This window comes from Xenopus tropicalis, chromosome 3 (genome assembly GCF_000004195.4).
Source record: "Xenopus tropicalis strain Nigerian chromosome 3, UCB_Xtro_10.0, whole genome shotgun sequence".
Taxonomy (NCBI): Eukaryota; Metazoa; Chordata; class Amphibia; order Anura; family Pipidae; genus Xenopus; species Xenopus tropicalis.
The window spans coordinates 108,895,237-108,917,079 of record NC_030679.2 but is presented as its reverse complement, the minus strand read 5'-3'; the positions used below and the strand labels follow the sequence as shown (position 1 = coordinate 108,917,079).

The 21,843-nt window shown below is 39.7% G+C and overlaps 1 protein-coding gene across 3 annotated transcripts in view; it reads left to right on the top strand.

Moving 5' to 3' along the window:
* Positions 1 to 20,147, top strand: part of arnt2 (aryl hydrocarbon receptor nuclear translocator 2) — a 43,197-nt gene extending 23,050 nt beyond the window's left edge. For 2 of the 3 annotated variants that reach the window (XM_012958373.2, XM_031897517.1), the window contains exons 6-19: positions 316 to 418; positions 3,117 to 3,182; positions 3,265 to 3,350; positions 10,783 to 10,859; positions 11,295 to 11,429; positions 11,676 to 11,750; positions 13,050 to 13,201; positions 13,928 to 14,000; positions 14,095 to 14,221; positions 15,929 to 16,025; positions 16,104 to 16,239; positions 16,363 to 16,528; positions 17,235 to 17,371; positions 19,226 to 20,147. In XM_012958373.2, the coding sequence (XP_012813827.1) occupies positions 316 to 418; positions 3,117 to 3,182; positions 3,265 to 3,350; positions 10,783 to 10,859; positions 11,295 to 11,429; positions 11,676 to 11,750; positions 13,050 to 13,201; positions 13,928 to 14,000; positions 14,095 to 14,221; positions 15,929 to 16,025; positions 16,104 to 16,239; positions 16,363 to 16,528; positions 17,235 to 17,371; positions 19,226 to 19,324 (1,529 nt within the window). In that variant the 3' untranslated portion in view covers positions 19,325 to 20,147. The remainder of the gene's footprint in view (positions 1 to 315; positions 419 to 3,116; positions 3,183 to 3,264; positions 3,351 to 10,782; positions 10,860 to 11,294; positions 11,430 to 11,675; positions 11,751 to 13,049; positions 13,202 to 13,927; positions 14,001 to 14,094; positions 14,222 to 15,928; positions 16,026 to 16,103; positions 16,240 to 16,362; positions 16,529 to 17,234; positions 17,372 to 19,225) is intronic. The other variant, NM_001100216.1, reaches the window with a different exon arrangement.
* Positions 20,148 to 21,843: the final 1,696 nt, after the last annotated feature.

Genomic DNA, 21,843 nt, shown 5'->3' with positions numbered 1-21,843 from the left:
AGGGTTTTTTGTCTTCCTCTGGATCAAGTTAGCAGTTAGGCAGGTTTCATATAGACATAAAAGGTTGAACTTGATGGACGTTTGTCTTATTCCAAACTAACTTACTATGTTACCTGAAAGATTCTTCATTTTCTATCATTCCATGCAGACTTTCAAGCATTCACTTAAGTTTTATTGCATAAAAGGTGTTTTAGTTGACATTTGATTACTCCTTATTTGTGCTTCGCTGCAATATCTTTTTTGTGACTACCATACATCCCTGCTGCACCAGTGAAATCTAAATGTATTTTTATCTTGTAATCTTCTCTATTTTAGGCCGTATCCTAGACCTCAAAACAGGCACAGTAAAGAAGGAAGGGCAGCAGTCTTCTATGCGTATGTGCATGGGCTCCAGGCGCTCATTTATCTGCAGGTTGAGGTAATTATGGTTACGAGTTGCTGTTGCTGATCACATTTTTTTGCCCTTGAAAGTGGTGACAGTTTCAGCCTGGTACATATCTGTAGGAACTTTGCTCAGGAACATAGAGGCAGACTACATAACACATTGGGCCTGATTCACTAAAGGGCGATAAAACGTGCGCTATTTTTATTGTGCGCTAAAATTTTTACCGCTGCTTAATTTTGGCGATTTTTCGCACGATTCACTATAAGCATACTCGCGCTTTTTTACGTGCGATATTGCATGCGTTATTTAACTCGCGAAAGGCTATTTCAATGCGGTATTTGCTGGTACATGCGCTAAATACGCGAATAATTGCCGCATATGAATGGTAGCATAGAAATAGTGTATAAAAATTGTCGCCGCATATAAATGGTGTATATAAATATTAGCCACATATAAATGGTAGCATATAAATAGTAGATGCTTATAAATAGTAGCCACTAGTGATGAGCAAATGTGTTCTGGTTATCTTTAGTGAAAAATTAGCAAATCTTTCGAAAGATCCACGAAACGGCAAAAATGTTGTGCGGGCAAAAAAATTGTTGCTGTGACTATTATTTTTTGACACTTGTATCAATTTTTGGATGTGTGGTGAATTTTTGCGTGGCAAATTTTTTCATGCGTTTTGCCATTGGCAGATTGTTTTGAGAAACGCATGAAAAAATCCGCAGCGAAAAAAATTCAACGCACGTCCAAAAATTCGCTGCGAATCCATGCCTGGCGAAACATTTTATCATTTGTAGCCAAATAGAAATAGTCGCGCAAATGAACGCACGCCATGTTAGCCATACACGCCAATACTTGCAGAAAATGACTGTATTAAAAATGAACATTTCGCTGCAAACTGGCGGCTGCGTCACTCTAGGGGAAACACAGACTTGAAAAAATAACACTGTAAGTCCATATTTTATTGCAAAAAATCATTTACTGTACTTTTGTATAATTTTTCGCCTGCCTGTAGTAGGTGTTAATTTTCGCATAGCCGAATGCGATATTTAGCGCGCAAAAGTTATAGTGAATCATGTGATCGTATTCTTTTCAGCGCGGAAATTAACGCAAAACGGTAAAACTAGTGCGAGAAATACCGCATGCGAAAATGGCGATTCTTCGCACGCGATAATACTATGGTGAATCGTGCTCAAATTTTGCGTTTTTTAACGCGAAAAAGCGTGCGATAATTTTTACCGCCCTTTAGTGAATCAGGCCCATTATCTGTTATTTGGCGGGTCAGTGCTTAGGGATAGGCAGGTTAGATCTTAACACCCAGCAGTCTTTCAGTTATTGCTGATCAACAACTTCCAACACTAGCACACATCATTTGGATTTGATATCCATGATATAAATACAAAAAGGAAAGTAACAATTATTATCCATTGTGATAAAATGGCACTTGTGTTACATCCAGGGCAGTTTCTTTTACTAGCCATACTCCTTATCCGGAAACCCGTTATCCAGAAAGCTTCGAATTACGGAAAGCCCATCTCCCATAGACTCCATTTTAATAAAATAATTCAGAATTTTAAAACTGATTTCCTTTTTCTCTGTAATAATAAAACAGTACCTTATAATTGGTCCAAACTAAGATATAATTAATCCTTATTGGAGGCAAAACAATCCTATTGGGTTTCATTAATGTTTTATTGATTTTTTAGTAGATTTAAGGTATGGAGATCTAAATTACGGAAAGGCAGCAATGGATACTTAAACAACAGAATGGGAAGTGTTACTCTATTGGCTTAGGTAGCTTATCTCTGGAGGCATTTTCACAAATACAGGACTATAACAAAAATTTCTGTAGGAGTAGATGAAAGTAATTAGATGGTTTGACCCCAGTCACAATTCTATGAAGTTGTGAATGCAAAGAAGTGTAAGTTAATATATCTCTGTTGATATCAGGAATTCCAGTTGTTGTGCTTTAGAAGCTTGTCATGATAATGAGTATGTTGTGGCTGAGACCCTTTGGCTGAGACCCAAGCTGGTCACGGCTGTTTTAAAGCAATATATTAAACTTATAAATGTGCTGAGAAGGAACTGTGAAGGCTTTCTGTTTTCCTAATGGGGAAATGAGATATAAAACAGCAGTTCAGTTTACTTTAGTTTGATGGGACTCCAGGCAATATGCCCTGTGTATTGACGTGTTATTCATAATCTAACCTACATGTAGTTATTGACCTACGGAACCCAGCAGGTCAGAGGATGCTGAGCGTAGTTCCAAAATGTTTGGAAGATGCATTTAAATAACCTTAATATAAAGTGTATCTGTTTATTTTGGATCCCTGTCCGGGTCTGAACCCCTACCGATAAAAGAGGTTCATATTGAAGGAGCAAAGAGTGTGCATTACCTTTATGCAGGGGACCCCATTTGGGCAATGCCCTAAGGACAGCTTTGGGTGAGGTGGATCTGCCACTCGAGTACATGTTTGAAAAATATTATTGTGCCCAATAGGCTCTAGAATGGTATGAAATGTATAAAATTATGATGTAAGGATATATCTGTAAGTAGTCATACTATTAATAATCTGGTCTCCCCCACTATACTTGGAACATTTCTACAATCATATGAATATTAATATTATTAAGTTCTGAATTACCCAAATTGGTCCTGAGAAAGTTTGCATGGCATATATGTCATTCTGTCACCTTACATGTGCTTATCTGACATGTTTTCCCATAGGTGTGGGAATGCTCCACTGGATCACTTACCTCTCAACAGAATTAGCACAATGAGAAAGAGATACAGGTAAATAGCTCTGATAGCCCTAGATGGTATATTTACCTTTGCTGTATACTTACCTTTGACAGCCCTGTGATTTCTGTTTCAGGAATGGCCTAGGACCAGTGAAGGAGGGAGAAGCACAGTATTCTGTGGTTCACTGCACTGGGTACATTAAAGCTTGGCCTCCAGCAGGTAAGAAGGTTGTTTTTATATGACTTGCTATTGATTTCACTGGAAACAGTTCCAGGAAATATCATTTTTTTTTCATATGGCACACAAGTCTAGACTAAATCTTTATTCTGGCACAGGGAATAACTGCATGGAGCATTATTAATCAGCACCGAAATTAATCTTTAGATGCATATGAAGCTTTTTGGCAAATTACATCATTTACATGTTTATTTGCACCGTTTACCTTATACACTGGTCTGTGTCCTAATAGAGTAGTTAACTTTCTGTGTTGGGAAATAGCTGAGGTCCCCTCTTGATGCCCATTATGTGCATGTATGTGCTGTATATATCATTGGAATTTAAGGTATGGGCAATCATACTTGGTAGAAAATCTTACCAGGAGGGGCCTCATTGGTCTGTGTACTATACATTGAACAGCATTGTAGATCTTTACATGTATGGCCACCTTTATCTAGGAAACCCCAAACATTATTTATGAAAGAGAGGTCACTCTCCTATATTTTTTTGAACTATTCTAAAGCACAGGGTGGAGTTGTTGTACGGTCTTAAGGTGGCCAAACACTGAAAGTTCCGCCAAACCAGCAAATCTTTCCTGGATATGCTGACCTTGAGGTGGGTGATATTGAGGTCATCATTTGCCATAATTGCTGCTTTGAAAGCTAGCAAATCAAGGGCTGTGTATGCAGATCTTGTCCTCGATCCAATGGGAAATTCAAACCTGCCCTATCAACATCTGGCCAGATATCGGTCAGGTAGGCCCATCAGGTTGGAGCCAATAAGCTGCCAACTCGGTCCATCAGCAGCTTTTTTTGGCCTGTGTGACCTCATCTGCCTGGATCAAGTTCAGTTTTTTAGCCTTTTCAGTCCTCAAGGCCCTCACATTGGCTTTCCCTAGGGCTACTAGTATACAGTTATAGAATCAAAGCCCAGGAAGAACATGCTTAATATACTTCATTGGTCTCCTTACAGGAATTCCAAAAGCATTTATCACCAAAATATTGTTTACAGAAAGCTTTATTTTATAAGGGCAAAGCGGGTCATTTAAACAAAGTGGTTACCCAATGGATGACTACAAATACTTTATAAGGCAGTAAAATATTTTTTTGTTACTAAATATAACAGGCTAAGATTTGGGATAAAACTAGATTGAACTTAGCCCTCAGTTTTTGTTGTATAGAAACTGATTATTTTAATATAATAATTTAATAGCCCAGTTAAAGTCAAAACATGTTCATTTAATTGTCTCTTTATTTTGTATAAAGGTTCTGCCAAACATATTGGAATAATTTACACCCCTCCAAAAGTTCAATTGATCAGCTTTTTTCTATTAATTTATGCCAGTGGGTGCTGCCATACACTTTATCTGTATTTTGCCTAATTAAACGTGATCCAGTAATTATAGTAAAGAAATTATGGCCTTGTGGCCTTGTGGAGCTATACTGCCATGAAAAATAATAGATGCTTACTTGGCAAGTGACTGCTTCCAAAAAGACAACAGAAGTATCATTGTTTGACTGAAGGAAGCTAAAACAGCCACTAAAGGTGGCCATACACGCCACAGTTACTATCTTTCCCACGACCATTGGTCAAAGGAAAGATCATTTGTCCATTCTACTAATGTTAAGAGCTAAATCATCAGATATACATGTTCAACCCTGCCCTATTGACAATTGACCGATATCCAAGGCTTTTACCAATCCCGGTTGCCTTGTCTCCCACCATCCACGCAGCGATTATCATATGAAACTTTGTTTCATACGATTATATTGGTGTGTGTATGACCACTTTTAACCATGCTTTTATTTTATTTTTATACTAGCCTACTTGAAGTATTAGGAGTCAGTAATCAATAATTTGCCATAATCAGCCTACTGAAGGCACTGTAATGTAAAAAAAAAATATGTCTGGTTGCTATGGGTTACTCCACTAGGGCAAATTTGCTCAGAGTTAGTAATTAAGCACATCTGTTTTCATACTACCTGGTTCCTAGTTTATGTATTGCTACCCATTGGCTTGTTATTATGTTATATGGATATGGAAAGGGGATGAGCTAACAGTACTGGGTTGGGCTTATCATTATCTGGGTATGGCCAGGCAGGGTTTTTTTGGCCCCTAGTGCTGCCCTGAGGTGGCCTAGGGTACGCCGCCCCTCCGCACTTTTTTGTGAAGGGGGGGGGCAAAGGCGAACCGCATTGCTAGTGTGGAGAGTGCAATTTTGTTCTCTGCATTAGAGGAGCCAAACTTTAGATTTAGAAATCAGAATTTTGGCTCTTTAAGTTACCAAAGGCAGCTTTTTGCCGCCCATGTTAACACTGGGGACCCTGCCACCTGAGGCAAGTTTCTCAGCTTGCTTCATTGCAGCAGCGTCCCTGGGGCCTGGTCTTGTTTTCCTTATAGATTGTGCAGGTACAAAGCATAAAAACAAAACATGTCAACAAAGGGAATTTTTTGTACTAAGCACTGGAGAGTTGCATGTGAGGGTATAGTAGTCATTTCAGTTCTTTACCCCATAGGAAACTGAAATGTTGTTGCTGTAAATGTAGGCCATGCCACAGTTTGTCTCCTGGTAATCCCCAACTACATGCACATCCCACCCACACACAGGGGAAAAGAGTTCTGTTCCTTAGCACTGCGGCTCTGAGCTGAAATAAGAAGCTAAGTCTGGCATTTTACAGCCTAGAAGGAAAACACATTTAGACTTTATTTACAGTAGGCTGTAGTTCAGTACGAGCAGTGTACATGATTTTGGCAGCTTGCACTACTTTCTCCAATCTGAGAAGTGACTCTTTTCATGAAAAATGATCTGGCATGTGAGTTCTTTTGGAAAAACAGAGCATGTGCCAAGTGCTGTCAGACTGGTATCTTGGCTTTTCTTACCAATGGCAGCCATTTATTATATTCTTTTTGGGATGGGAGCCTGTCACATGTGTCTGAGCATATTGTAACAAGTGACAATTATTTATTTACATATTAATTCGACATATGGATGTTGGAGGTGAACAGGACATTACTGAAACAGCTTTTTGCTATATGGATTCCAATTTCCTGTGTTTTGTTGTATATCCCCCACAAATGTAGCCACAAGCAGTTTATTAAGAAAGTCCTATTTATTCCCCCACACAATCTGTGCTATCTTTCTATGCAGAGTTAGTGACTGTGAGACCAAAAATGAAGGAATGATGCCAGGGTCATATTGGTTTAGTGGTTTACTTCTTGCCAGCAACCTAGGCCTTTCATGCTTGCCCCTAAGAATACAACACAAGTAAAAGAACACAACATGGCCTGCACACGGGGGTTGGGGGGTGAAGGGTGAAGACATTGGCAACTGATGTGGGGGGCCCGTGTGGCAGCAGCATCAGTAGCCCCAGGCATTACAGTCTGACACCAAATGATGCCAGATCCAAACAGCTGCTTCAGTTATTTTTTGTAGTAAAGATTACTGAGTGTATGTAATATGTCATACCAGTGTCTTGATTATTCCCTTCCTCTCTTTCTGTCCAAATCTACAGTTCTTCTACTATCAGGCATCTCCATTCTTGGCAACCTCTATACACCTGTAAAGTGTTGCCTCCAACCTGTTCCTTGATGTCTTTGCTATTTCCTTAACATCTCTAGACCATAACATTTCACCATTCTTGTTTATTTCAGCTTGTTGCTTTGTATGTTATTAAAATACCTTTCCTTTTTTTTAAAAATACCTTTCTTTTTTTTGTCTTAAGCTATGGAAAGTATTGATGCTTTATAAATAAAATACCACAGCAGATAGCTAAACACACACTACGAATGACCTACAGAAACTCTAAGGTTATTTGCGTGAGCGCATTCTTGCTGCCCCTCACTAACCTGTGTAGATTCCAGAGTTGTGTGCACACTCCTTTGTCTTTTGGGAATGGAGATTATGCTTGAAAAATCCTATATATAGCATTGTTTAGCCTGCAGCAAGCAGCCCCTCCGCTAATGTATGGCAGGTGGGAATTGAACGTCCCAGCACATGCAAAGGATCAGCTATTCCTGATTGTTTGTGTGTTCAGATTGGAAGGAGACCTCTGATGGGAGGTAATGAAGAACATGACCTCCAGACGGAGCAGCTCAACTTTATAATGAAAAAATGCAAAATGTAAACATTCCAGTGAAATGTAAACGGATTAATTAAGAAATGGTGAGGGTGAGCAGTCACAACTCTGAGATGGCTTTAACCCTTTTAATAAGAAACAAGCTATTTTATCAAGGGTCATGTGCAAGTGCAGGAGTGCCACCACAACTCCATGGTCCTTAGGGTAGGGGCATAACAGCAGATCTGCTTTCCTCTGCCAGGGTAAAAAACAGGTGGGCTGTCCGCTCCATGTGCCCCTGGCTCTTGTACAGTATTCTTTGCTTTGAACCATAAGCATTCATTAGGTACCAGGCTTCAGTGCTTGACTGTCTCTCCTACCTTGCATGTACTAAATGGCAAACAAACTAGGGGCATTCCTCCTGCTCAGCCTCAGTGAGTGGTAAATGTAGTTCTGCATATTGAGAAAAGCACAAATCTAATCTCTCTCCATTCTGGAAGCAAACCTTGCCCACCCCCCACCTTTTGAAATAAGCCTGAAAATATTTGGCTAGTTATGAGTATCAGCTATCTGTATTAGGCATGTTTTAAATCATAAGCATACATGGTCCCCAGGCAGCGCTAGACAGGTCCCTTGCTACCCTTGAAAATGCTGCTCAAATGATACAGAAACCTTTATTATATTCTCTATTGATTTATGTTTAAAAGGTTTTTATATCTTGCAGACATTAGCTTATCCTCATTACTCCCAGGATATACTACAGATCCCTAACAGTTCTGCAGAAAATCAGATTATATAGCACATGATATCAGAGTATGGAAACTATTTTAGGAATATTTGATAATCTTACAGTATTGTTTTAATTTAGAGATGAACGGTCCATGGCTTCCAGATGGCTGTGGTTTGTATGTGCAATGGATGTACACGTTCTGAGAATAGATATGCTTTATACAGTTTTACAGTAGTGCTGGTAGAAAATGACCCTTCCTCTCACTGAATACATTGGGCTGTGTGGGCATTCTGTGAGTATATTCATTAACTGAGTGAGTTTTGTAGGGTTACTATGAGGGCCAACAGATTCCACATTATGGCTTTATGATAACAGGTTTGTTCCAGTAAAAGCGACCAAATTAATGTGTGAGAGCCGATGAGGCAAATTTTCAGATCTAGAAACTCATAGCAACCAATTATATGGTTCAACAGCAGAAAAGTTAATGCCACAATCTGAATGGGTGCTCCTGGTTCCTAGACCTGGAGCAGACTTACCTGTTATTGTATAGCTTTCATCCTTCTAATTGGTTGCTATTGGACAAGGGCCAATTTGTGGCTTAACAATATATATCCCTTATGACTTCATAGGTCCAATAAGAACACTGCCCAGAAGCATGTTTATTTTCTGAGTAATTAGTCATTATGAACATTTTCTTTCACTGGAAGAGGTTAGGATTACACGTTCTAGTATTTCTACTCAATACCTTACATTTGCCTGCTTTGCATTTCATCGGTTTGCACAAATGAATTATAATTCTGTATTATTATAATTAATATCACAATATTTCTTAAAACACATTGCATTTTTATATTAATTGGGGTCTGACAAGGGCCAACCCTGTAAGTAACATGGGAAATGTTTGTGTGATGACAAGTAATGTACAGCACGCACACAAAAGCTTTGTGGCGAGCCCATCTCTCAATCCCAGTGAGTTATTATTTGTGGCAGATATTTTTAATACGACAAAGCATTTATTTTTCTTCCTATGAACAAGAACAGTAAACCACTGCCCATGACTCCAAGCTCACTCGGGTCATAAACCAACCTCTCAGTAACCTTTATAAAAGGCCTTTTTTTACATTCTGATCATCTTTGGACTACAATAACCGCGAATATCTGGCACCCACGCAGAGCAGCGTGCGCCAGGCAGCGAGCTGTAGATTTTCCATTGCCTGGTGTTAAATCCTAGATTCCTAGCAGCGCTACCCCTGCCAAGTCCTTTGCATCAAATTTGCTTTTAAACGTTCTGGATCTGTTCGGCAGTAGCCTGAAGAAAGCCCCATAAAAGGGAAGTGTAACTGAAGTCAAATCTGGCAGCGACAATGCAGCCGCTTTCCATTAACCCTTTTAAAACTCACTTGTGTGTTTTAGCTTTGGAAAATTTGTTTGCCGCTGCAGAAAGCTAAAGTCATGGACAGTTTTGAGTTTTGAGGCCGCTTTTTGTGATAAAGTTTCAAATGCACACATTGAACCTTATTGGCTTAATTAGAAGTTTGATTCTATTGTAAAACACAAATTAAGGAGAAGATAAACTTCATTCAGGACTCCCAGCAGAACCCATATAGTCCTAGATCCCCAAAGCAGCCCTTTGAGGCCTAATGCAGCATTCTACCCAAATTAAACTCTGCTGAACTCACACACTGGTAAACACACATTTTCACAGGTGTTCACCCCATCTCCCTGGCTCCAACGCACCCATAATATTTAGCACAATTTTCTCAGGCTTCAATATATCTCCCCCTTATCTCTGTATAATTTTAGGCTGATTGGCAGCAAACAATATAATATGTAAGAGGCTAAATTTGGCTTAATAGTTTGGGAAAAGAAAGTCCCGAGCAGCTCTCTTAAAGATAGGACTTTTCTGACTCATCCCTGTCGCCACATCCAACTCTGCCTTGGGAAACGATCTGAAACCATCTCCACGCAAGATCGGCCACATTTTTTCCAAAATTCATAACAGGAAGTTGGATGACTTCAAACAGCGCTGAGCTGCGTGCGATAAAAATACCTTTAATGAGACACAAATGTGCTCCATCGCCTCTGAATCGCTACCAGTAAACAACATTCTTGTGCCTTGTGTCTGCAGAGCTGGGGGGAACCAGGGACATCAGCTACTCAGATATCCACTACAGAGGTTGCATTAACCCACTGAGTGAGAAGCAAATGCTTTCTGAATGATATAACAGATCTCGGACTGAGTCAGCTTTATTGCTAGGAAGATTTCAGCTTTAAAGTTGTAGTTTCAGCTATAATTATACCTTATGGGCTTTACAGAGTGGAGTAACCATATAGGTGTCATTGACATTAGCAAAGCTACATTCATACAGTGCTGTAAGAGTTAATTTTACCAGCATGGTTGGCCAGCTGGTTTAAGGGTATGTTATCCACTCAAAATTCACAGCAGCAGAGAAAGAAGCTTAAAATAGTTTTGTGAATCTATGCGCTGAAGGAATGTTTTTTCAGTGAAGAACGTATATTATTTTAATTTTATATTTAGGCACTAATATGTTAGCAATTAAGTTTATCTCCCACATCAGCTGATACAAGCCTAGCATAGTAATGAAATATATGTGCAATAAAGAATGGAAAATCTAATAATATTTTGCAGGAATGACTATCCCTGAAGAAGACGCTGAGGTGGGCCAAGGGAGCAAATACTGTTTGGTGGCGATCGGGAGACTGCAGGTTTGAATCATAATAATATTATTAGTAAAGCTAATGAAATGTGACAGGGAAGACATTAGACTTATATTGAATGGTGAAAATTATTTGTTGTATATTAGTTGTATATTAATATGCTTATTGTCCTGTTGCTGCCATCTTCTCTGTGTTCCATACACTGTGTTCCTCAGACACTTCTGCTGAGAATCTTTGCCAGTGGCACTTACACACAGATCTTTCCCAATTTGTTGTTGATTTATTTCCAAGTATCACTTTTAATGAAGGTTTTTTTAATAAGCCAATATGTTCTGCAGAGCTAGACCTGAGACGGATAAGATGCATAGTGATTTGTAAATATAGGCCCAAACAAAAAGCAGTGAGGGTTTGACTCCAGAAAGCCTATCATTTGCCTTTGGTCTTATGTATGTATTAGGTTCCAGTAAATATTTTCTCTTTCAGGTGACAAGTTCTCCAGGCTCCCTGGATATGAATGGAATGTCTCTTCCAACTGAATTCCTATCACGTCACAGTACTGAAGGAGTCATCACGTTTGTTGACCCTCGGTGCATCAGCATAATTGGTTACCAACCACAGGTCAGTGTCATGGCTTTAAATTCTGTCCTGAGCATTCCAAAATATTGTATTATTTTAGATATAATGTAGAATGAGTGTAGACTAACCAAAAGATTCTGCTGTTTTTTGGGAGATCCTTAATACAGGCCTAGGTAGGCAGGGTTTGGATGCACGGGTGGTGAATAATTCCCCTGTAATTTCCCTAAGATTAGGAATTAGGACAAAATCATACTACATTACAAAAGGCAACTTTTATGCATCTTCCAGGACCTTCTTGGAAAAGATATCATTGAATTTTGTCATCCAGAAGACCAGAGCCACCTCCGTGAAAGTTTCCAACAGGTACTATTTCTTCTGCCAGAAAAAAATGTGTGACATTAAGGGTTGTACTTGGCCAGGTTACCTCAGTGTTTCCCAATTTAAAATTTCTTGTCAAAAACATATGCTACCACACTTCAAAGATATCTTTAGTTCAATACAATCCCACTGCTCGTGGTGGAGTATACCATATAATGACCACATAAGAAAAAGAACCCTTTTCAATGTGCTTAGATATTTTTTGAACTTTTCTTGGTAGCTGCACCACATTTACCGGTTTGTAGTTGTATTGTGCCCCCTTAAGACTTTGCTTCTAACACAAACAAACTCACCATATCCTATCTCTACATACACTAAACTATATCTCCTTTTTTACATGTTTATGGCCTCATTTTAAGCTTTTTATAAACTGGTAACCCATTTGCATTCTAATTTGATTTGAAAGGGCATATTCCTATAATTTCCCTTTTAAAGGGTGTGCGTAACCAAGGGCAGTTAATTAGCCAGTTCTAAGCAATATGTTTAGGGTTCTGCAAATGCAAGTGAACTGTTGCAGTTGCAAGGTGGCATTGTACTGTCAAAATGAATGCAATTGTTATTGCAATTCATTGCGAATCATACAGAATTGTGCCAGGGTCCGGTTGGTACCATTTTGGGGGTTCGCTGTGTGACTGACTTGTGTGCCATATTCTTTAGCCACACGTTTGCTGTGCCCTTCAATGCAGGGTGTTCAGGGAGCCCTGGAGCTACCACTTAGTCTGGAGGTGGCAGTAACCCCACAGTTCCTCTGCGTCGATAAGTGCAACTGTGCTTGTTCGGAATGGAAGGCAGAAAGGACTGAGCATTTTGGTGCAAGTGCCTTTAATAAATGGGGTTTTACGTGCAGGACTGCAACTGTGACTGCACTTGCAGTCATAAATGACTCTCTTTTTCCATTTATGAGCTTACATAATGGTAAGTTGTTAACTTTGGGAAAAAAAATTCTGTTTATAACATTTGGCCATTAATATCCTTTTTCCTTGACTCCTTCACATTACACTTTTTACTGTCCTGTTACAGAGGCTTTGCTATAGGCCATACATATATATTATTAGAAAAAGCACTTTGTTCCATACTGGCTCTTGCTTTTGATGGTATAGTCAGCAAAAGTTTCTCTCTGTAATCTCTTTTTTCATTTCTTGTTAATGCATTGTGATTTATTATATTTGATATAATTGTACAGTGCTGCATAACTTGCAGGTACTATATACATACACTATAATGATACTGTATGTATTTCTAAACACTTCTCTTACTAATACTTCTGTGTTTTCTGGTTATCAGGTGGTTAAATTAAAAGGCCAGGTATTATCAGTGATGTACCGATTCCACACTAAGACTCGGGACTGGATGCTCCTTCGTACCAGCAGTTTCACTTTCCAGAACCCATATTCGGATGAGATTGAGTATATTATTTGTACCAACACTAATGTCAAGTAAGCAAGCAAAAAGTATCACCTAGGCAGTTTTATGCATATTCACCTAAGAATCTTTCACATGGTCTTTACTGGGTTTTTGAATTATTGGGGCTCCTTTTCTGCCTATTTTCAGCCTGCAAATGAGAATGCTATTGTTTCAGTCACTGACCCCAGCAACCAGAATAATGTTATTCCTATTTATATTTTTAATTTCTTGCCCTTTTTTCTGGTCCTCTCCTATTGATCTTCCATTCTGACTTCTAAACTACTACTTGATTACCAAGGTAACTGAGCCCTAGCAACCATACAGCAGCTGAATTTCAAGGCCTAGTAGTTGCAGAACCATACATCTTTCAAAACCATAAAAAATGACTAATTCCAAATTGTTTTAGAATACTGCTGTTTACATCATATTAAAAATCAGTTTAAGTTGAACTGCTTTTTTTTTTAATATTGGTCCAAAGCTTGAGATTCACTTCCAAAACAAATAGCAGTTGATCCTTTTTCAGGTCATCACTGATAGGAAAGCATGATTTGTAAATACAAGTATTCCTACCTGAACGAATCATTACAGGGCTTTCTGGGTGCAGATACTTTTATTTCAGTCTTTATTCATATAGTATATGATTATTTGGTTATATAAGAGCACAGATGCTACACTCAGGGAGGGCTTGCTCTTTATGCCTTCAGTGACACATGATCCTATGCCCTACAGTATTTCTGCAGCTGTTTCTGTGTTCCTAGGCAGGTTCAACAGCAGCAGGCTGAACTCGAAGTTCATCCAAGGGATAGTTTATCCTCCTATGACTTGTCGCAGGTGGGTATTGCAGGAGTATTCTACCCAACGTGGCATCTTGCTGTGTGTTGTTGCAGCTTATGTTCTTGTGTCTAACATCTGACTTTCTTGACAGGTGCCTGTTCCTAACCTTGCAGCAAATGTGCACGAAGGTGGAAAATCTGTTGTTGATAAGCCAGATCCAATCTTCTCCCAGGATCGTGATCCTCGTTTTGCTGAGATGTTTGCTGGAATAACTGCCTGTAATTTTAATGTTATTATGTTCCATCACATTAACATCTCAGGCTCTTTATAGGCAAAGCACCTTTATTCATATCCCAGTCCCCCTTGTTGCCTTGGTGTATTTCATGGGGTATCTGGGTTCACCATTACCAAGCCCTTAATTAGCTTGGTTCTACTTCCAACTAATGCATTAAAATTCCAAAATGGAATTACGTGTTCTCTGATATCTACAGAGTTCAGATCAGGACAGGTCAGAGCAGTGAGCTGAGTTAATGAACCCCAGGGAGCCTCGGTATGTGTTTTCAATAACGCTTTAGGTATGTTTGTAAATGGAGCAAACGGTGGGGTCAAATGCAGATTCTTCCACTAAAAGGAATTTTATTCTAACAAATGAAAAGTATTTTCTAGTCTGCCTGTCGCCACAAGGGTATAGTTATTGGGGGTAAAAAGTGCCTGCATGTCATATATTAGACAGGACGTCTTCTGCGGCTCCAGTGTTGTAATCTAAGCAGAGAATTTTTTTTTCTGTACCTTTTGAACTTAGAGAATGTGGATTATTGTCCTAGGCTATAGCAAACTGAAATGTAAAGCATCATTAGGGGGGGCAGGGGAATTCTTCTCTACACACTAGTCAGACATGTAACTGCAATAGTGGCTTATTGTTTACTGTGGTATAGCCTGATGGCACTTCCAGTTCCCTTACCACAGCAAATTCTGGCCACTTTACTAGATACCCTCTCTGTTTCTAATCTATTACTTAGCAACTGTGCTAAAAACAATTTTAGGTACATGCACCTACTTTATGAGTATGCCCATGCAGGTTATATGTGTACTATGTACATCGGAAACATTGTGCAAATCATGTGCATGGAATCTTAAAAATAAACCCTCATATGTAATAAAAGGCACTACGTTTACCAAGTAGCAGTAAACCATAGCAACCAATAAGATGTTTTTAGGTGACCGGTAAATTCTACCTGCTGATTGGTTGCTATGGGATACTGCTCTTGGGCAAACATAGTGCCTTTTATTACAAAACCCCCACCTACACCTTTCAAATCAACATTCACAGAAGTGCTTCCCTCTTTGCTTGGATCATGTGCTGATATGAGGGTTGCAGTTACTTTGCAGAATTTGGTGCAAGTTGTAGGGCACGAGAAATCCTGTATTATGCACTTGCATTGAGCAGGCAGAACAGATGGGTCTCCCTTTGTGTGTTGTGCCTATAGGAACCCCCAGAATGGATATTAAGAATGTGTCTTTGCGGCTAATTTGTAAAACAAGTGTAACTGTTGTGCCAGGATTGACACATCAGGTGCAAATTGTGGCATTGGAAGATTTTATGGTGAGAACATTATGCTTGGATTCTGGAAAATAATTCTGCACTTGGGGAAAACAAAATCATGAAGAATTGTCCATGATTTACATTATTTAGTAAGAACTATCATTTCTGGGCTATATGCATTACTGTTACCTTCACAGGGCTCCTTTTTGTGTCTGTGTTACAATAAGCCAAAAGAAAGCCATGCCACAACAGTGTCTTGGGGGCATAGATAACCAAACTTGGCCATAAAGGTTCCCCATAAAAGGAACTACATCCTAGGTTTCCTTATAGCTTGTACAAAAAGATACCAAAAATCCATGCCACCAAAGGTATAGGAAAGAAAAGACTAAAGGTATAGTAGCACTTTAATGGTTGCTATATTTATATTTTATATATTTTTTAGCTGAGAAGAAGATGTTGTCGGCATCAGGCAGTGGGACTCAGCAACTTTATTCAACAGGAAGCCCCTTTCAGCCCGGACACAGTGGAAAGTCATTCAGGTACTTGGATATGGACAGAAGGAGATTCTGGAATATTTATCTAGAAGTATCCTTTCTGAACTCTCTGTGTCCTTACAGCTCTTCTGTGGTTCATGTAACTGGGGTGAATGAGATCCAGTCTCCTTCAGCAACAGGGCAGAATCTAACTCAGATCTCCCGCCAGATGAATGCTGGGCAGGTTTGGACAGGAAGTCGCCCACCCTTTCAAGGGCAGGTAATCTGAGAATCAGTATAATATATGTTTGTAGGGAAAGAGATGTGACGGCTGGAGCACATGTATTGGAAATTGGTATCTCACCACTGTCTTTTGAAAATGTAATTTTTCTATGTTTCTCAGCAAATCGCTTCACAGACCAGCAAACCTCAATCTTCCCCTTTCGGAATTGGAACAAGTCACACATATACATCAGATCCATCCACATATAGCCCTCTGTCCAGCCCAGCAACATCTTCCCCCAGCGGCAATGCCTATTCAAGCTTAGGAGGAAGAAGTGCTGCATTTAGTAAGTCTAACATGTCGGGGGCACAACAGGTACTGGATTACCCAGTAAGCAACAGGAATTGCTCAAGGCCCTCTGGCTATTCCCTGCCTTAGAATGAATATTATCATTTTATTTAATTTTCTGATTTATTGTATGCATTACTGGGCTCATTTACTTAAGGTCGGGAAGACCCATTGTCCGTGCCCATACACGGGCAGGTAAGCTGCCGAATCGCTCTAAAAGACCCATTGCGGCAGTTAGATTGGGCCCGTGTATGGGCAAGAACAATGGGCCTTCCCAACCAACGGATTTTACTGTGTATGGCCAGCTTGGCAGTGCAAAATGGTAGTCACAAATATTCATTCAAATGATGTCAATTTGCCCACATTAACATGTTTTGTACCAGAACTACAGTGTAATAGTGCCAAGGAGCGTGTGCATAATTTATTAATGAAGGGGCAAGTTAGCATACACCTCGGCAAATCAAGTTGCAGTGCCTTTTTTCCTATTCCCCGTGGATGCAAATGACATCACCTCACACCATGCACGTGTGCAAAAATGGCATTATTTTGCAATTCAGTTGTGCAGATATTAGTTGCATGTTTAGGTCTGTGCTTCTGTGCCCTTGTGTTTTGCACCTTGTATACACTTCAACAAAGCAGGCTAACCTTTCTATATCCTCTAATAATCCTATTGTGCTTCTTTTCTCTGTGTTTGAATCTCACAGCTGAGACGGGACAGAGCAGCAGCCAGTTCCAGGGCCGTGCCTCTGAAGTTTGGTCCCAGTGGCAAAGCCAGCATCATAACCAACCTAGCAGTGAACAGCATCCTCACCAGCAACCAGCCCAGGCAGAGGTTTTCCAGGTAGAGTGCAGGAAGGAATATAGGGATTAGGAGGGAAGAAGGTGCTTGGTCTACATTAAACCAATTTTATAAGATGTGAATAAAGAAAAAAAGTAAACTGGACCAGCAGGCACGTGCACCCTAGGCAAGGATGCCCAACCCACTCATTTCTACCCACCTAACCTGCTCCATGCACATCGCCTTATCCCCCCTATTTCTCCATTCCATCTCTATGTTGCCTACCAGGTAGTGAGAGGCAGCATCCCCATGTGTGAACTTCATACTGACATTGCACAGACACATACTACTACACTACCACATGCTTAGGCCCCCAGTGCCCCCTCACAAGTTGCACTTTAGGCATGTGCTTATGCTGACTTCCCCAGTAGTACGTTACTCCCTCTTTCCCTGACTGTTCACCAGACTGCAATTTAAATAAGAGTTGCACACACATAATATTCAGATGGGCACTTATCCTATTTATTAGATGGCAAACAGTGTGGCAGGGGTGATATCACAACTGCTTAATCACACTGTGTAGCAGCTATTAAGAACCCAACTGAAGATTCTGTGTGTGCGGCTCCTATTTCCATTGCAGTTTAAAAGAAACATTTTACATGGATTTATCAGAAACATTAAAATGCAGTTAAATAGAATGATGTAGGGATAGTTGTATATTTAAACTTGGCAGGGGACAGAATTTGTATGATATTGGTATTAGCCAATTTAAAGGAAAGTTAAAAAAAAAAAAAAAAACTTCCCTGAGCAAATCCAGGCCTTGTAATATAAAGAAGTACAGCAGGGACACAGATATTTTGATTGTGTAATAGCAACATAGTTGAGTAGTGAGAGTAGTTCATATATAAAAACAGTGTAGAATATGCACGGAACATAACATATCACTTCAATTACAACATTCTGCATGGCATCTTGTTTATTATGGCATACAGAATGCATTACCTTTTCATGTCCCTATGTCAGAGGGGAAATCTAGGAGAACACGCATACTTGGGGTCAAGCTATTCATAAGTATACCACATTACCAGCTATATCTACTGCCATGTGTTTAGTGGCTGCTTAGCACAAATGCTTTAGGGGCTGGCAAGCTTGTGAGGTATACAGTGTGATACTGGCTGAATTACATGTATGCTCCTTTTCCCACCACGATAAATGACTACAATTGTGAGACAATGTAATGTCACTGGCAATGGCATTTATTCTAAGGGCAGAGGCACACATAGAAGACTGCTTGTTTTCCTCCACCTGCACTTTGTACACAGGCAGAGAAAAGCGGATCTGCTTTCATGCACTCACTCCTGTAGCTTTATTTACAGACACAGCGTTGGCCTGTGTGAAGCTACATAGAGCGGATATCTGTGTAAAAATGCATATTTTGCTACGTGTGCCATTGTCCTTAATAACCTTCCATAAGCAAAGTTAGTCCCCAATCATATTCAGCTTAGTGTTTAACTAACTAACTGCAAAGCTGCTAAGGCCCAGGTAGACTCCTTGCTCTTCATACATGCCAATAAGTGCTGTTCCTCAAAGAGCCAGTCAGAAATGCCAAGACACTGTATTCCTGCTGTCCTTATTCTGACTTGTTTTGGTGCAGGCAATGTAAGGATTTATAAAGCAATAATGTTTGCAGACACCTGTAGCACTGAATAAAATCTTGGTAGTGATGTTTCTAATGAGGATTGTCATGGTGTTGACAAGTATGTAAGGCAACTTTTTTTTAGACCACTCCCTAGTGTGCAGTCGCCAGGCTAAAAGTAATACCAAGATTCTACATGTCTCCCAAAAAGTGACAACCATTACAATTATTGCAATTGGGCCCTGTTGAGTTTTATATAATTAACTGCTTTTCCTACGCAGGACATGCTCCCAATGTCTGGTGATCCCACCCAAGGAACTGGCAATTATAATATTGAAGACTTCGCTGACCTTGGGATGTTCCCACCTTTTTCTGAGTAAAGTCTGCAGATGAGCAGCATTCTTTCTATCGCTTTCCTTCCTGCAGCTTTTGTAATGGTACAACAGTGCAGAGAGAAGAGTACATAGAGCTGTGTTGTGCACTCTGTATGCTTCAGTGGGGAATTCTAGGCACTGTTTATCTTGCTCTTGCATTACCATCTGTCCAACTAAAGGCTCTAAGAGGAGCTCCACAAAGGATTTCAGCACCAAAGTTACACAAATGAACATTATTATAATCTCTAATTCATGGACACTTTCATATCTGGTAGTCTTACCCCTGTACCAGCAATTAAGGAGTTGAATGAATGGGCTAACAGCTAATAAATAGATGTATAATTGCTATATAGAGCAACAGGATGCTTGGCCAATTACTGTTTTCACATAACAATAAAGTTGACATTGAGCAGAAAGTTGAGGTCTCTACAAATCCCACACATACTGGTTCTCGCTTACAATACAAAGACAGCCTCGCTGAATCCCGACAGTCTTCACCCCAGGTTTATTAAACTGATCCAAGTCACGTCACATGATGATGAAGCACTGCTTTCTTTGAGTTTCAGTAACACAATAACAGAAAGCTGAGAGTGTACGTAGAGTTTTGGAGAGAGGAGATACCATATCTGCAGTGGAATTAAAAGACTTTAGTTATGAGGCGACCATTCCTGGTTACTCCTTGTTAGACCATTACATTGGCGTGAACCGTACTGTAAAAACTGTGTATTTTGTACTACTGAATGTTCTGTATTAATCATTGCAGTATGTATGGTATAACTGTGCTACATTCTGCTAATGACGTTTCAATAAAGAGTGACTGTGGCCTCTATGTGTAAGGGTCTATTGTTACATGCTCATGTGTGCACAATGCCAATTGGCAGGCTGGCTCATATGTCAGTGGTAGATGCCAAAACGTTTGTTTTGTCCATAAGGAATAAGATATTCTAAACAATCTGCACTAATTAGTGCAACAGAGGTAGCAGCTGTAATTCCTGGAATGGGATGCAGCAATCAGTCAAGTGGCTCAGCCAAATGGGAACATTATTACATAGTTACTAATGTTTGACAATCATTTCCTACTATGATGCCTACTATATGGCTCTGAGTGGGCACAGTGCCCACTATGTATAGCATCCTCAGCTATAATCAATATTACAGTTTTTTTTCATTGTCATCTCTTCCCAGTATTCACTGTCTACAAAGTGAGCAGATGATAATTCATTTCTTGTCAGGGAAACACACACACACACGTATGTGTGTGTGTATTTGTCTTTATTTATATCCTGTAATGCTAAAAGACTAATGCAGTCTGCCAGTTTTTTAAACCTAGGGCACAACCAGAAGGCAATAACACATTGGAGCAAATACCCTGTATTGTAATAAATTGAAGAGGTTTGTGTAATTTGTAGGTTAGTCCCCCTTGGGCATTGGTGTCCAGAATGGTGGATAGGGGCCCAGCCAGAAGGCCACTTAGGGTAATGTAAGCCATTGTCCTAAAAACTGAAATTCCATTTTTAAACAGCAATTCAGACACTGCTCACTTTAGGCAGGTTGTGGGCATTGAAACATCCCTGCTTTTGCCCATTGTTTTAAGTATATTTTTATGAAAATGGTTTATTTAGATGAAGCAGGGTTTTACATATGAGCTTGTTCATGCAGTATATTTTTATCGAGACCTACCTTGTTTGGGGTATAGTTTTCCATTAAGTTACACAAGACATTTATGTTTGAAGGTTTAACAGCAAAAAAAACTCCCATATAAAGTCGCCACATTGCTCAGTGTTTATACTGAGTCTGACTAAGCAGTATTTAGATGCATACACTGTTTCATCGAGTAATATGTGTAGGCCTTGCACATAAATATGGCTGAAATATAACATAAATAAATGTGTTACTGAGTTCATCTTTGCAAAGGCCAAAACTACAGAGGATATTTCTTGCATGTCATGGAAGGTTTGGTTCAAGGAAAACAGTCATCATAAGGCCAGAACACGGGAATGGGATTCTTACTGGCGCTTAGCATGGAGCTGACCAGTAGCTACAATGCTTCATAGCAGCTGTGTAAATATAGGAGTTAGTCATTCCATGGATACAAGCACAGCAAATGCCTATAAGCTTAGTCCTCATTTCTACCCACAGTCAGGATTGTTTTTCTGCTTCTTGAACTCTCTGAAAGAGCATTTGGAACATCCAGGGATGCAAAAACATAGCTTGTTTTCCTTTGCCCATTTTTATGGTTTTTTTCAAACTCCCTCTGTGAAGAAGGTCATGTCAACCTGATGGAAATCATTTATAAAACCCCAGGAAGATAAAAGTAAAAAGCAAATTGGACAAAATATGGTTTTATCACCTAAAATGACATCTCAGCCCCTCCAACTGCACTGCTGGAAAGCATATATATTACCATTCTCGCTGTTTCTCCCAGTACAATGGTGCTTATTTCATGTACTCCAAACCCTGTCGTCCAGTCATTGGCTTTAAAGAAAATAGACATTTTTAGGGTGATGGCTGTTCTTGTTGAGTAA